This window comes from Martes martes, assembly GCF_963455335.1.
Source record: "Martes martes genome assembly, chromosome: 9".
NCBI lineage: Eukaryota > Metazoa > Chordata > Mammalia > Carnivora > Mustelidae > Martes > Martes martes.
This window is the reverse complement of record NC_137896.1, coordinates 118918609-118935176: the sequence shown is the minus strand read 5'-3', so window position 1 is coordinate 118935176 and position 16568 is coordinate 118918609. Positions and strand designations below refer to the sequence as shown.

General features: G+C 56.6%; 1 protein-coding gene across 1 annotated transcript in view; it reads left to right on the top strand.

Annotated features, from left to right (window-relative positions):
- Positions 1-1042: 1042 nt before the first annotated feature.
- The window catches only part of KCNK3 (potassium two pore domain channel subfamily K member 3), a gene marked incomplete at both ends in the record, with an annotated part of 35319 nt that continues 19793 nt past the window's right edge, over positions 1043-16568 (top strand). The window contains one exon of the mRNA XM_080814176.1: positions 1043-1325. Within this exon, the coding sequence (XP_080670302.1) occupies positions 1043-1325 (283 nt within the window). The remainder of the gene's footprint in view (positions 1326-16568) is intronic.

Below are 16568 nucleotides of genomic sequence, written 5' to 3'. Positions count from 1 at the left end.
CAGTTCCAGGAGCAGCGCTGACCTGGGAAGGGTCACATTTCATGAGAGCAGGGCTTTCCCTTGGGTGTCGGCCCTGGACTGCCCAGGTCCACAGCTGTGCGGTGCTGTTTCTAAGACTGGTGCTGGGAGGGGGGGGTGTGGCCTGGGCGGAGGGAAGCATGGCTGAGTCCCGGTGCTGGCACTAGTTCACCGTGTGTCCTTGCATGTCACTTGACCTCTCTGCACCTCAGTTTCCCCATGGACATAATAAAGGGCAGGACAGCAAGACCAAGGTCCCTTCCAGCAAAAGCATGCTGTGATTTCGGTGGAGATGGGGCGGAGGGAGGGGGCCCCGCCGGCGGCGGGGGCGGGGAGGGGGGAGGGCTCGTTCTGCCTGTTCCTTTTTCCCTTCCTTGCTTTTCTTTTTCCGTCGTCAGTTTATCTCTAGCAACCCAGGTCTCCCTGTCTCTGTCGCTCTTTCTGTTTCCATCTTTCGCTCTCTGCCTCTCTCGCTCTGAATTTTTCTGCCTGCCGCTTCTTTTTCTGTGCCTATGAGTCTACCTCTGGCTTTATCTCCTTATCTGTCACACCCCCCTCTGCCTCTTTTTCTCTCTTTCTCTGTAGTTACAGGCGATTCTCTGTCTAGTTATCTCTTTCCCTGGGTCTCTCTCCTTCGGTCCTGCCCGGTCTCTCCGCCGCTCTCCCGCTCGCTCCCCCTCCTCCCCCTCCGCCAGCCCCCCTCCTCCCTCCCTCGGCGCGTCTCCCCAGTCCTTATTTGGCTGGGCGGGAGGGCTGGCGGGAGGAGGCGGCCTGCGGGCGGGGGGCGGGGGGCGGGAGCGGGGCCGGGCGGAGGAGGGCGGTGGGTGGTGCTGAAGGGACAGCTCCGCGGCGGCGGCAGCGGCGGCGTTGGCGGCGGCGGCCCCGGGGCGCGGAGCGGGTGCCCGGCTTGGGGAGCGGCGAGCGCAGCCATGCCCCAGGCCGCCTCCGGGGCAGCAGCAGCGGCGGCCGGGGCCGGGGCGCGGGCCGGGGGCGCCAGGGGGCCGGCGGCGGCTCGGGCGGGACGATGAAGCGGCAGAACGTGCGCACGTTGGCGCTCATCGTGTGCACCTTCACCTACCTGCTGGTGGGCGCCGCGGTGTTCGACGCGCTCGAGTCGGAGCCCGAGATGATCGAGCGGCAGCGACTGGAGCTGCGGCAGCAGGAGCTGCGGGCGCGCTACAACCTCAGCCAGGGCGGCTACGAGGAGCTCGAGCGCGTCGTGCTGCGCCTCAAGCCGCACAAGGCCGGCGTGCAGTGGCGCTTCGCCGGCTCCTTCTACTTCGCCATCACCGTCATCACCACCATCGGTAACTACTCGCCGGCGGGGGGCGGGGACCCGGGGGCTGGGCGCCGCGTCCCGGGGTAGTCCCAAGCCGGCCGGGGCTGAAGGGATCCCCTCCTGAGAGGGTCTAGGCGCCGAACCCCGCGCTGCCAGAAACCCGAGTTCAGCCTGATTTGTCTGCTCTGCGGGGACAGGACTCGGGGAAGGCGTCGATTCCTGGCTCCGGACCTGACTCTCCGGCCGGGCCAGCCCTAACTTGTCCCTGCCAGGCTGCGCGAGGGCCTCAGGGGACTCTGAAGTGTGTGAGAGGGGCAGGAACCACCGGCGGAGGCCGGGGAGGAGGGGTGTGGCCGGGCCAGGCCCTGGAGCAGAGAGCTGAGTGTAGAGCGGCGGGGAGCTCGCGACTCGGTGTCCCTGGCAGATGGGCTTCCGCACCTTGGCGTGTCTACACCGACTGGGGCTCCAGGGAGACGTGTGGATGCAGGTACTCTGGCACTCCATGGTACTCCTGCTTACTCTGGGTGCCTAAAACACCCTCTAACTGCCGCTGTGAGTGCTGCTTAGAGTGTGTGTGTGTGTGTGTGTGTGTGTGTGTACACGAGCGCGCGCACGCGTGTGTGTGTATGCGTGTGTGTGTGTGTGTGTGTGTGTGTCCAGCTCCCAGAGTTTGGGCACAGCCAGCCAGTGCCTTTAATTTTCTTAGGGCAGCAGATTTGGTGCTGGAAGCCAGATCCAGCACTGTCTGCCTTCTCTGCTGTCCCGGGAAAAACAGTCACCCCGCAGGAATGGCCTCAGTTCCCTTCTCCAAACAGCGGTGCAGCAGGCCACACACACACCCAGACTCTCTCACAAGATAGGCACAGGAACATGTACACACAAGTACACACACACAAGCACACACAGGGCAGACACAGGCACACACACACAAAGCACACAAATGGATGTTCCGGAATCTCCAGTCTATTCAGAAGTGTCCAGATAGCAGTAAACTCCTCCCGGCTCCCAAGACTCTGATTTCAGCCCAGCTCCATCATTTTTCCCGCTATATGACCTTGGGCGAGTCCCTTTTCCTGTCTGGGTCTCAGGCTCACCTCCAGACCATGAAGCACTGGCTAAAATGATCTCAAGCCTTCCGCCCGGGACTGGCACGCTCCCAGCCCACCTTCCCCCAAAGCCCATTGGGATGCCTCCAGGCCTCCATCTTTCCCATTTCTTCTCTCTCTGGTCCCTCTCCTTGCCTTGGCTGAGCTCCCGGGGGCTCATCGCCACTTGGCATAGCCCATGACAAGATGGCAGTGTTTTCCTGGGAGTCCACAGAGGTTGAGGGGTAAAAGGCAGGACTGGGCACTGTTCCTGCAGTCTACGCACTGCAGGACTTTGGCCCAAGGCTCCACTCCTCTCTGGGGTTCAGGGGAACTCTGCTATGTAGTCTCTGGATTCCCCTCTTTGAAGAAGAGAAAAGGGCCCCAGGAGTGGATGTGGCCCAAATGGGGGCACCTCTGGGTCCTGTTGACTCTGGTGTTTAGGGCAGAATAGTCAGACTCAAACCTGCCCAGAAAGCAGCCTCTCTCTCCCACTTCCCTGCCACCTGCCAGGGTTTCAGGAGCACTGAACAGCGAGTTAGGTCTTCCCCCTTCCTCTTCCCACAAGTGGTGCCTCTGATTATGTGTCCCCTTTCTCAGTCCCATGGTCCCAACTCCACAGTGACTTCTCAAATGACCTTGCCTCCAGCCTTATTCCCCATGGAACAAGCTCCCTGCAGACAACCCTGCCAGAAAGAATCTCCCCAGTGTGCAGCTCTGACTGTACCAATACCCTCTCGGAAGCCCTCAATGGCTTCCAGCTACCCGTGGAATCTGGTCGGGGCTCTTTATCTCAAATTTTAATGACCCTCATTGCTGGCTCTAACTCTATCTCCGACTTCATTTCTCACTTCTTACTGACATGATCCCTCCACTGCAGCCGTACCGTCTCCTGAGAACACCTTAAGTGTGCCCATCGGGCACACCTTTTTCTCTGTCTTCTCTTTGTCTTGTCCAAGCTAACCTTCCAGGTCCAGCTCAAATCCCACATCCTTCTCGAAGTCTCCCAGACCATCCCAGGCCACCGCTCTAGACAAGTGCAGGATGCACTGTCGGTACTGCCAGGGTGACATGGTGTAGGCTTTCTTACATGGTTATTTACATTTTAGGGGATGTGTTTTGTCTCTTTAACCACACTGCAATTAACCTCTGTGTGGGCAGGGCCCTGTGGTTCCCATCTCTGTCCTCCCAGCGCTGGCATAGGACCCGGCGGCTCACATGAGCACTCAGAGAATGCTACTGAGGGGGCTGAAGGGGTGCAGAATGAAAAGGCATCATCCTGGCCCTCTGTCCCTGCCTTTTCCCGAAGTGCGTGTAGTCCTTACCCAGACAGATGCTAACAGCTGGGGATAGAAGCAGACAGAATGCTGTTCTGGTGATATTTATTGCTATAGCGCTGGGCACGAGGAAAGACCACATCGAAGCACCACCTGAGTTCTGTGGGGGCCCCAGAAAGGCACTGCCCACTTCCTGCCCCACCCAACCAGCCCTGGCTTTTTGTCACCTCTCTGTCTGGCTACACCATCTGGCTGGAAATGTCCACAAGGGCTCTGCTCTAAGACAAGCTTGCCTGGGTTGTGATCAGATGGCCAGAAGGGGCCCTGTATGAAGCTGATGTTGACCCAAAACCCAGAGGCAACAGCCTCTGTCCACCTGACCCCTCTGGGGACCCCAACGGGTCTCCCGAGGCACCGGGACTCACATCGGGATAGAAAAATGATAGCACCTGCCACTTAGTGATCCCAGTGCACACTCATCTCATGTCTTGATTCTCAGCCTTCACTGCTCGGAAAGTTGCTAGGGCGGGTATTGTTAGCTCTGTTGCACCGATGAAAGCATGGAGGGAGAGGAGGGAAAGGGACTCCCCCAAAGTCATGCAGCTGGTGAGCAGCAAAGTTAGAGCCTCAAGCTGGGTCTTCTGACTCCAAGCCCAGTGCTCTTTCCCTGCCGGTCTCTTGGCTGCGTCTTCTGCCTCCATATGCTGTGAAGCCCAGAGCCAGCTGAAATTGGCAAGGCCAAGACGTGCTCGGTGATGCCAGCTTGCAGGGTGCTCTCGGGCAGCCCTGATTGGTTGAGGGTCAGCAGGGTCTGAGTTAGTCATTCACCTGGTTAGTCACAGTCTCCATGGGCTGCAAGGATTCCTCCAGCTCCCTCATCCCTGGCCTCCCAGCCAGGAAACCCTTCCTTTGTTGTGCCCTAAGTTCATCAAACGCAAATGGAAACTCTTTTCTGGGAAAGCTTAACCTCTCTGGCTGTTGAGTCATTAAACTCCTCCGGGGCCCCAGCCCCATCTATTCATAGCCCAGAGGCTGTCAGAGCTGGGAGGGGACTCAAGATCAGCCAGGGCCGCCCCCTCCTCTTACAGATAAGGAACCAGAGAGGTGACAGGAGTCACACAGCCAAGGCTTAGCCAAACCTGACTCCCAGGCCTCCGCTCCTTCCACTTGGTCAGGATGTCTCTTGTTATTGTTATGAACAGCAGAGACAGCAACCGTTGGTTCGTAGGCTACTTTTTGTCAGGCTCTATACGCTCTCATTCGATTCTCTCGCCAACCCCTCAAGAGGGGCCTTATTACCCCCATTTTTCAGCAGAGGAACCTAAGGCTCTATGTGCAGATGACTCACCCATGACCTTGTGACTTGAAAGCATAGCACTGCCCAGATTCAACGGAGCCTCTTTGACTCCCAGGCCCTAGCTTTCCTGCCCATTCTTTCTCCTCTTCAAGAACTCAGCCCAGACCCTTGTATCTTGAGGGCACCGAGGGGCCAAGGCTTGTCTTTTCCCCCTGGCAAAGCCCTTCCCAGGAGAGAGCCTCCCCCTCCAGCGCGCTGCCGCCAGCCTGCGGCTCCCCTCCCCCACACCCTGGCCCCTGACCAACCCAGACCACGTGACAGAACTGTGCCCAGAAGCAGGCCCTACCTGAGACCGCCGCAAACTCACAGGTGCTGTTTTCCCATGACGGCCCCTGTAATCCTTGGGGCTCTAAGGCAACAAGAGGCTGGGTGATTGATTAGCTGATGGAGCTGGGGCAGAAAACCTTCTGTTCTGCTCTCTCCTCAGCTCCCTGCCTGTTCTCTCCTGAGCACAGGGTCCCATCACCCACCACGTGGCCCGGGAGTCCTTAGATTGTGAAATCAAGCAGGCAGTTCAGGAGGGAACCTGCACTTTTTACATCTTTCCAAGAAGGAGGAAAGTACAGGAGTGACCTGTCACCCAATACATACCAGTGTCCTCAAATAGAAGAGTGAAGGGAGACATCAGCAACCATCCAAACACCCAGAGAGGGGAGTGACTTGCCCAAAGTCACACAGCAAGTTGCGAGCACAATCCTGATTAGAACCGAGGCCTTTGGGTGACCCCACTGGAGTTCTTTCCATCCCCCTAGCCTGTTCCCCTCACCACCCACCATCTCTCTTAGCACTGACACCTCTGGTTGCTTTTCACTCCACTGTTCCCTGTCCTCTGTTGACTTGCTGGGTGGGGGGTGGGGGGGATGGGGTGGAGGGACAACCAGCCTGGAACAGTTCTACTGCCCACTCTTGGTCAACATTTCCTTCCTCTGTGCCCACAGGCCACCCCTCTGCTTTGACCACACAAGCCTTCTCTGTGGTGTCTAGGGAGGGAGGCTCTGGCTTAGAAGCCGGAATGCCTGGGTTCATCTCTCAACCCACCTCTCCACTCACCTCCCCCAGACCCCCACCACTAGTTATATGATCTTGGACAAGTTGCCTAGCATCTCTGAGCTTGTTTTGTCATTTGCAAAATGGGGAGAATAATATCTGCTTCCCAAGATGAAATGCACAATAGAAAGGAAGTGCCTGGTACAGAGTCTGTATTTCATAAGCAATATCAGCAATGATCAGTGTAATTAACATTATTGTTCATGCATTATTACCATTACTCCCCCACAGAAGGGAACTTCTCCATTTCCCAAGGATTACCGAGACCATGGATGTCTCTGCTCCCTCCTAACAGGTGGGGGATGGTGGGGTTGGGGACCAGAGGCTGCCACACCCTTCTCTGTATTCTCCTAATGCCGTTCCCCTGATCCAGGCTTTCCAGATCCTACCCATGCCTGGAGTCTGCCTGAGATCCAGGCTCAGGGGCAATACTCCCTCTCCTGAGCAGTCAGACCCTGCAGAAAACTGGTCAAGGATAGTGAGGTTCACATTGGTAGGGGAACCCACACTGGATTGGAGCAAGGAGGCAACCCTTAGCTCCACTTAGCTCAGTTGCTGGTCCTCTGTGACCCTCAGTTTCCTCATCTACAAAGAGTCCGTATTTGATGAGAGGTCCTTCTGACTGTCATGCCTCCTGCCTACATGTCCAGTTCCCATGCATCACGGTTGGGGGGTGGAGACATGGAGGGAGTGGGGGCGAGAAGAGGACCAGAAATAGAAGACACACGCCTGGTCAGAGCAGGGACGAACAAACACAATAAGTATTTTCAAAGAAAACATAAATAAGCACAGACGAGTGTAGTGCAAATCACCACTATAAACAGCTTTCAGCTGGCGACACAAACGGTGAATCTGTGAGTTGATTTTGTAATAAAAAAAAAAAATGTAGAAGTGATTTCCCTGCAGTCAGCCAGCAGCAAGGGAAGAGACCCAGCTCTGACAGAGAGCATTATCAGAGACCCAGATAGACGCCCCCTCATGCCCCACCCCTGCCTTGGACGCAGGGAACTGACGTGTTGTCTATTACACATCGCTGGGTGTCAGGGGCGCGCCTCACAGCCTGCAGTCTCACTGCTGCCCTGGGAGGGCTGGCCTTCTCATTCTGTCACCATCGAGGAAAGGGAAGCTCAGAAGAGTTCGAAAATTGGCCCAGGACCCTACAAATATAGAACGATTGTGCCAGGGTTTCCACCCAGGGCTGCAGGGAGTATCTTTTCACAGAGCCATGCCCCTCCTCCCCTTCCCCCCCACCCCCATGGAGTCCCTGCCATCCCTTCCCTATGAATGTCATAAATGATGCTGGATGGCGTACCAGGGTCCACACAGGACACTCAGCTGTGGCCTCAGCATCAGGATCTCTCACCTTCAAGAGTCTTTTGCCCAAACAGAAATCAGAATTTTAGCTCCCTCTGATTTTAGAGAGTGGAAGGGAAAATTCAGATCAGAGAAAGGGCACGGTCAAAGCTACACCTAACGGTTCTTCTCGGAGCTGGCCTTGAAGCCCTGTTTATTGACAACTCCCTTGGTGTTCTTGCCCCCCCCCCCGCTGCCCCCGAAGTCTCTTAAGGAAGAAATGGCTTGCTCCGCTAGCCCTGGGTCTCCTCCTGACCCTCCCTGTTAGCCTCTGGTCGGTAGAGAGCTAGCTACCTGACAAATGCCTTTCGAGATCCTTGTCGCTGTGGAGAGAGCAGTCAAGGGTCCTAACGATGCCACCGTCTCCTAGCTTGTCCACACTTCCTCATTGTCCACAAACTGCCCCTGGCTAAGGCAGTTCCCAGGAAGCTCCTGGGGACCCACCCCTCACCCTCCCAAACTACGGCCACAAGTCACACCTTCACCTGCCCATTTTCCAGAGCCGGCCTCAGCGGCCACCTAGAGCAACCCGCTCCAGTCCTCCTGGTCCTGTGGCCTCCTGGGATCCCTGCCAGGCTGGGGCCAAGCTCCCACCCTCTCCCTCCGCAAAAGCAGACTCCTCGCTACTCCTGCTTCCCCTCCTTCCTTCAGTGACACACAGGACCCCTTTGTGAGGGGGCACGTGGCTGCTGGGAATTCAAAGCAGGAGACTGGCCTGGGAGCTAGAAACAGGGTTCTTTCTCTCCTCTTAGACAAATCCTTCCGGCTCACTCTCTCTCTCTCTTCTGCTGCCCCTGAACTTGTGAGAGGAGCAGATGCTTCCGTGGCACTCCTGTCTTCTACCTGCACAGAGATGTTCCTCAGGCGAAGGGAACAAGTCCCGCTCAGCAATGTGGGGACAGTAATGCTTTGCAAACACTGCTGTGCAGGCAAGGATGGAGTCGATCTGGTTTAAATGCAGATTCTGAATCAGGAGGTCTGGGGTGAGGCCGGAGATTCTGCATTTCTAGCAGGCCCCCAGGGGCACTGATGCTGTTGATTCATAGTCCACACTTGGAATAGTGAGGAGACCTGACTTTGGGGAATCAACTTGAGATGTGGACTGTGGTTTTAAGAACGAGAATGTGTAGAGGTGGAAAAGTCCCTAGGAATCTGGTTGTGGACTATGAGAGCCAGCAACCTCAGAGCTGGTGGATCCTGACTCCGAGGCTTGAGAGGGGCTGTGGCTAGCCCCACAGGAAGTGGGAAGTGGAGGCTAGGTGAGGCACAGCGGTGTGATCACGTGGGTGGGGGGGAGGGAGGAGAGCACTGAAGAAGGGCTTGCCCCATGGAGAAGCCCACAAATGGGTATCTGCTGTCCTCAACTGTCCTCCATTCCTCTCCCGTCTGCCAGGGAAGCTCCTCAGGTCCATGGAGAAGGGGTGCCCCAGAGACGAAAGGTCCAAGTGGAAAACTGGCTTCCACCTCAAAATCCCAAGGGAGCAGCGCAGCCTCTAGTCACCATTAGAAAAGGCTTACTTCTTCCTTCAAGAGGAGCCCCCAGCTTCCCATGGGCTGGGATCCAGACAGCAAAGGCCCAGGGGGTCTCCAAGCCGGTGGTCCTTTGACCACTAGATGCATCCACTCGGTTGTCAGCAGTGGTGCGGAGCGCAGCTGGCAGGTGGAAGGCCAGACTTTAAGAGGGCCATCAACACACCGGGGAGCAGTCAGAGGAAGGGAGCAGTGTGTCACACGAACGACACTTGGCAGGGACAGGTGTGGAGAGCACGCATGGTGCCTTCAAATATCTGCTGGGTTATTGCAAGATTGAAGAACCAACCTTGGACTGGTTGGGCCCAAGGGGTTGAACCAGCAGCAGTGGGTCAAGTCCACAGAAAGACTTAATCAAGTTGAAAATAAGGAGAACTTTAGTTAGAGTTGAAGCTGACCAAAGATGGACTGGGCTGCCTGGAGAGGTGGAAAGCTCCCCATCACACGAAGCATACAAGAAGACACTGGGTGGGCAAGCTGCAGAGGATACCTATATCCATTGGGGTTCAATCAGAGAAGCAAAATCTATAGGAGAGCTGTATTAAGAGACATATTACAAAGGCTTGGCTTATGTGATAGTAGTGGCTGGTAGGCAATTCTGAGATCCAAAGAGTAGACCATCAGGAAGCTGGAAGTCTTTCTAGCCTGGGCTGAAGTTGCCGTCCACAAGCGGAATTTCCTCTTCAGGGAACCTTCAGCTTGGCTCTTAAGACCTTTCAAATAATTAAATCAGGCCCACTCAGATTATCTAAGATAATATAAAATAATCTCCTTTACTCAAAGTCAGCTGATTATGGACTTTCATTACATCTACAAAATGCTGCACACCAACCCCTAAATTAGTGTTTGATTAATAACTAAGGGCTTTAACCTAGCCAAGCTGACATGTCAAAAAGATCATCACACTACCCATATATCAGACTGGGGCTACAATAAATGGCTTTTAAGATTCTTTCCAACCCTGAGATGTTTTGATTTCTTTGCTCTTCAAGGGGGCATCCTGGTGAGTCCAAGGACCCAAAGAGGGACCTCCCCCCCCCCCCAGTGCCTCAAAAATCATTGCGATCTCCTGAGTACAAGGCACTATACCTGGCATGGAAAGAATAGAAAACGAAGACTCAGCTCCTTCCCCACGGAGACTCTGGTCCAGTGGAATCCAGAAACCACAGCTGAATGTTATTTATAGTAAATCCTAGTAGACGCTCCAAGTAGGGGTCTGAGAAGTCTTCCTGGGGCAGGGAGCTCGAATGAGGAGTGGGGACTCTAGTAGGTGATGATGGGCAGTGAGAACTTTCTCAATGAGGGAACAGCATGGGGCAGGCTGAGGGGCATGAATGTGTCCAAGGAAAGTGGCAGGGGCCGGGGCCAGGGCCGAGGTGAACCCATAGAGTGGCAGGCTTCTGGACTCTGGTGGGTGGACCTGATTGCCCAGGTGCTGGAAGAGGGAAGTGCGCCCCCACCCTGCACCCTCCTGCCTGGATCTCCCGACCCACGGGCACCCCCATGACCATGGTTGAACCAGTAGATCACCTCGGTCCAATAGCAGGTGCCTCCATGACCTTGGTTGAACCCTTGGGGGTGTCCTCATCACCCTAGCTGAACCAGTGGGTGCCCCCCAGTATTCCAGTTGAACCAGAGGGGGATGAACCTGAATCCTGACTGTCTCCCTTCACCCTTGCCTTGGGCACCCAGAAGACCTCAGCCCCCAGGGGGAGCTTTTCCTCCCACACTTCCTGTTCTCGGCCACAAGGCCACTCTGGAGACCAGAGCGAACCCAGGTTTGTGGATGGTAGGCAGGAGCCCCAGTGGCAGCACTGAGCTGAACCAGGCAACACTGTCGTACGACACGGTGTAGATATTTCCTGCATGGACAACCCCAGACCCCGGCTCTCAGACCCCTTCATCTCTGCTCCAGGCTTCGAAGCTTGGCACGGACTCAGTGTCCCTGTTCAGGAATGTGTAGGGCCTCCTGACCACAGCCCCAACGCAGAAATAACCATCTCAGAAACATCCGGAGAGGCACATTCCAGTCCGCCAGCCGCAGGACTGTCTGGGGGCTTTCTCCGGGGACCCAGACTGTCAGGCCCCAGTAGAGCAGCCCAGAGAGAACTACGCCAGGCGCTCAGGCAGGAAGTGGCCCTCTCCTCCAGGACAGCCCCAGGCCTCCTGCTAGTGCAGAGGAGCTCCCCGGGACCTTGGGGACTGGCGGCTGCAGGCAAGGAGCGAGCCTGAGACTGCTGCACCAGAGGGCCCTGTCCTGGGCTGGCTGTTCTTCCAGATCTTAGACCTGACATGGAGAAGCCTCACCCCACAGAACCGGCCTCAGTTTCCATGGTTAGGAGCCCAAGCTGCTGTTTGCTGGGAGGTTTCTTAGGGCAGAGCCTATTACATGCATCACCTCATTCAGTCCTCACAGTCACGGCCACAGTAGCACTGCTGCAATGCCCATCTTACAGACAAGGATCCTGAGGCTCAGAGAGCTTAGGGAACACACCCAAAGGCCAACTGCTGGCAAGAGGCAGAAAGGGGAGTGTAAAGCTCGCACAGTTCTTGGCTTATAAAGCACTCGGTCATACAGTGTCTCTTCCAAGGCTCCTGGTGACCCCAAGGCATAGTATCATTCCTCCTACTTTGCCAATGAAGAAACCAGAGAGCGAAAGAAATCAGGTCACTTCCAGTGATCCCAAGGTGGTGACGTGGGAGCAGGAGTCAACTCAGGACCCTCCAAACCTAAATCACGCCCTCCCCATGGAACACGGGTGCCCTTGCCTCCTAGACAGTGGCCAAAGGTGGGTTATTCCCATGGCACGGGTGTAGGTAGGGGCATTGTAGAAGTATGCGTCAGCCTATGGGGGGCAGAAGGGGCAGCATCATATGGGGACGGTTGTCACAGGGTGGTCTTAGTCTCCCGCAGTCATCAATGCCATCTTTCTGAACAGGATGGGAACCTGAGCCTAAAAATGAGAACACAGTGATGGTTCTTAGGAGTGGCCAGTAAGAGAGGGGGCTTTGTCAGGGGCAACTCGGGCAAGTCATCTGCTCCCCCGTGTGCGGAAGGACAGGTAAGATGGCCCCTGAGCTCCCGAGTAGGACGCTTGTCCCAGTACCAGCCACTGCTTGGAGCCAGAGCTATGGGTGTCGGGGCCTGGCCCTAGGACTCCATTCACTGAGCCTTAGAGGCCCAGAGGCCTGTAAGTTTTAAACATTCCCCAGGGGAAGGGAACCTGCAGCAGGCTTGGGAAGCACGGAGGAGGAGAGCGCTTGTTAGAATCCGCATTCTGGACTTCGGAGCCTGGGCCGCTCGCGAGCCAGGGGCTAGTGTTTTCTTTCTGGGTTTCCTTGGTACTTAGGAGACATTCGAGGGGAAGCTAAGGAAAAAAATCTTTGGGTTCATAAGCCAAAGCTGCTGGGGTGAGCCAGGTGGCAGACATAGCAGGAGTCAGCGGATGCCCCTGGGAGAAGGGGCCATGCCTCCCACCCCCCAGATAAAGGGGACTGAGAGTCTCAGTGGGGCCCCGGGGACAGGTTCCATCTTCAGAGCTTTAGGTCTCAGACCGCTCTTGACCCCAGGGAAGGGGGTCAGCCTTAGCGAGGCCCCTCAGCCATGTGAACATCACTCACCTGGAAACAAATTAGGGACCTTTGGTCCGGCTGAGCCAGGTGACTCCCTCTTCAATATGACCCTGCATCACGGGTTTTCCATGGGGAAGGTGGGACAGGGTAGGACCCTCTGGGGCAGCTCTTGGTTTTTGATCCCCCTCCAGACAGGGCCAGAGAGAGAAACCTGGCCCCAAATTCAGTTGCAGCCCTCCCCTTGGGTGTCATGCCCAGCTCAGGGCCCCAGCGTTGGAAGCACTCATCTTCCCTACCACCATAAAGGCCCCGAGGTCCCCTGCCTGTCCCTCAGGGTCAGCCACCAGCTTCACAGAGGTGGGCTGTGTGTCCTTTCTCAGAGCCATGACTAATGACTTAGCTTACTGCAGCTGAGCTAAGGAAAGTGGGACACACGATCCCCTCCACCGTTTCTCAGCTCTTACCTACGTGGGAGACCCATAGCAGGTCCCATCCCCCACCTGCCCTGTGAGAGATTGGGCTGGTGTGTCTGAGCCCCTTACAGCTCTGATGGTCCCTGTTGGACCTCCTCCTGGCCTCCGATTCCAGCCCCTCCTAAGAAGCACACTACCCAGGATTATAGTCTTGTTCCCACTTCACCCCATTCTGGCTGAGCCCTGGAGGGACTTCCTCTGTGTCCAGTCCCAAGAACAGAGGTCCGTACAGGACCTCCAAGTCATCCCTTTTGGAAAGAGAGCATTTCTGACCATGGCCAAGGTCCCGCTTATCAGCAAGAGCAAGTCCACTGCCACAGCCCCTGGGACAGCTGGAATGCCGGAGCCTCCCACCGGAAAGGGCGGCACCCCCAGCTGGCAGCTCCCACGGTAGTCGTGGGTGGGGTGTGGGAGGCAGCCGGGGTCTGAGAGCAGGTTGACCCCAGCCAGCGCTGTCTTATGGGGGGTGGGTGCCCTGGAGAGAGGCTGCAGACATGCCTCTGGACCTGAGCTGGCCCAGGGTGAGTCCACGGGAGGCTAGTCCTGCCCTCCTGGCCTGAGGCTAGCTCGGAGGCCCCCGGAGCCCTGAGAGCTGGAGCCCTGAGAGCTGAAGTCCTGCTCATGGACCGACTTTCGACATCCCACCTAGACCAGTGCCCTGCTCAATCACTGAGGGGCCGGGGTTAGCCCCTGGGTCCCCACCATGGTTTAATATCTCAAAATGTGTATGGGACATCATGTGATTACCTGTTGCAGAGCACACGCAGACCAGCTGAAGGTCATGGCACGCGCGCATCCTCCTCAGCCTTGGCCAGAAAGGGGTGAGGTCAGGGTGTTGACACCAGCAGGCTCACGCAGAACCGGGGCTCGGCTTGGCACTGGGTGGCATCACAGCCATCCCTGGGGTCCTTTGGATTCTTTGAGAATCGCTGATTTGGGGCAATACTTCCCTTTTCCAGATGAGAAGACTGAGACCCGGGGCCAGGGGCAGGGGGAGAAGGAGAGTGACCTGCCCCAGCCACCAGCAATTCATTCACAGAACCAGTCCTCAGACCCAGCCTCCCGGCCCTTTCTACTCCCTCAATAACCACACGGTCATCCCTCCACTCCCTTCATTTTTCTGACCATCCTCCATGAGTCAGGCACCATTCTAGGTCCCAAAGCCTCAGCTCTGTCCTTACCGTGTCTACATTTCAGAGGAAGTGGATAGTCAATAAACTGGCTTATATGATCACATATAAACATCATCTCACTGATAGGGAGTGCCAGGATACCGTCAGACAGGAGGATATGGTGGAGCTCCTGGGTGGCTCAGTCGAGTAAACATCCGACTTTTGATTTCAGCTCAGGTCATGATCTCAGGGTGGTGCCTTGAGGGTGCTTGACATTCTCTCTCTCTCCCTCTCCCCCACTCCCCTGGCCGCCCACTCTCTCTCTCCCTTTAAAAATAAATAAACAAATCTTTTTTAAACCAAACCCCCAAGAGGATGTGGTAGAGAGAGGGGTGGGCAATCCTCCGGGGGGGGGGGCAGTTCTCTATGAGGTAAAAACCACGGAAGAGCCCGGGAGGGGGAGGGACAGCAAATGCAAAGCCCCCAGGTGGGCCAGAGTTTGGCCTGTTTGAGGAACAGGAGCAGGAAAGGCCGTGGGCTGCGGGTGCCCCGAGCCTAGAGGTGGAAGCTTGGAAGGGCTGGGGCTTGCAGGGCCATGGAGGCCATGGTCAAAAGCTTGGGTTTTGCTCAAAGTGTAACGGAAGTCACTGGCAGGTTGTAAGCACGGTCGTTATGGGATACGACTTAGGTTTTTACCAGATGAGTCGCTCTGTGGAGGTCACATGGCTGTAGTTCAGGATGAAAGCTGGGAAGACCTACGAAGCTTCCAGTATCTTGAGAGAAAGGCTGGGTTGGCCCGGGGTGGAGACAGTGGATGGGGCGAGCGGGCATGGGATGAGGACGTGCGTCCGGGCCCAGAGGCCACACCTGATATTGGACAGGATGCATGTGTTGGGAGAGAAGAGGGAGGGAGAGGACTGTGGGCATCAGGTCAAGAGGACCGTCAAGGATGGTCGTCGAGCCGAGCCACTGGGTGGAGGGTTAGCATTGTCTGAGACAGAGAAGAAAACATGCAGAGAGTAACAAGCTTGATAGAGAGATGAGATTCGAGACTTCTGGTTTAGACACACAGTGCATTTTGAGACGCTTGGTACAAGTCCCTCTGGGCCGTTAAGACGATTCTGCAGCTCCAGGGAGAGGCCAGAGCTGAGAAACGCATTTGGGAGTTATCAGATGGAAATAATATTTAAAGTCTTGTGGCTAGATGAGATCAGCTGGGAAGAGGGGAGAACAGGGGAGAGAAGCCCGGGGCCAGCATGAAGCTTGCTCCCCTCCCCCACCACCTACAACACGGGGAGGGAGGCAGCGGGAAAGGGGGCCTGCCGGAGCCTGGAGAGCAACCTGGAGAGCAGCGTTTCAGGAGAGAGGGCGCGTCAGCTGCCAGCTGCTGCCAGGAAATCAAGTCAGATGACCACAGGGAAACAACCAGTGCGTTTGGTGGTGGGAGACACAGGGTGTGGAAACCCAGGGCCCCGGTCCTCGGCTTATTCCGGGAGCCAGAGAAGGTGGTAGGGGCGACTCTTCTCTCTGTGGAGCCAGAGGTGGAACGAGGGACCAGAATCCAAGAGAGGCTGGGGAGAGAGCATACAACATCGCAGCTCCCGGTGTCCCCAGGCTGCTTCATAAACGCTTCACAAGCCCTCCTGCGGAGGCCCCTGAGTGGTTATCATTATGTCTATTATGCAAATGAGGTCCAAGTTCCAGCTTTGGCTCAGGGTGCCCAGCCAGGCCCGTGGGACCCCAAAGCCCCTCCTTGTCGTGCAGTAGCCCCCCAACCAACTCCCAGCTCTGCCTCTGTCTCCCCTTGCTGCGGCTTCCCACCTCCCCGTCCCTCCTTGTCCTTTGATCATTTCTGTCAGCTTCCAGCACTCTTGGCCTCTGCCTCCCCGCTTGGGGTAAACTCCGCTTTTTCTCTTTGATTCTGCAAGTCTGTCCTCAGCTGCGTCCTCAGCTGGGCCCTGTGTCCCATTCCCCCACCCCCACCCCACCACACCCTCTGTCAAATGTGGGGGATCAGCAAGACTTTCTGAGGGCCTTGGGGGAGCCTCGGTCTGTGAGATGCCTCCTCGGCTACTGCTGGGGGGGTGGTCGGGGGGGGGGAAGAGCCTGCAGGGTCTCAGGCCTGGCCAGACTGCCGTCCCACCTGACTCTGGCCCTGAGGGTCCAGAGACAGGAGCTCATAGGCCGGAGATGCTCTTGGGGGCAACCAGGAGTGGGCAGCCCGAAGAGCTGGCATCCTTCTCCCACTGAGTCAAGGTGGGCCTCAAAGTTCTTGAGAGGATGGTTCTCGTGAGAAGCGGCGGTCAGGAGTTCTAAATAGGGAGATGTAACCAGCAAATCCAGCTACCAGGCCGCCCCCTCCGCCCACAGGCGCTTCTGAGAAGAGCAGGGCTCGGGACCCCCAAGTCCCGTTTGGAACCGGACGATTTCCAGGGGAAAGTCTTGAGGCAAGGCCCAGAGCTGA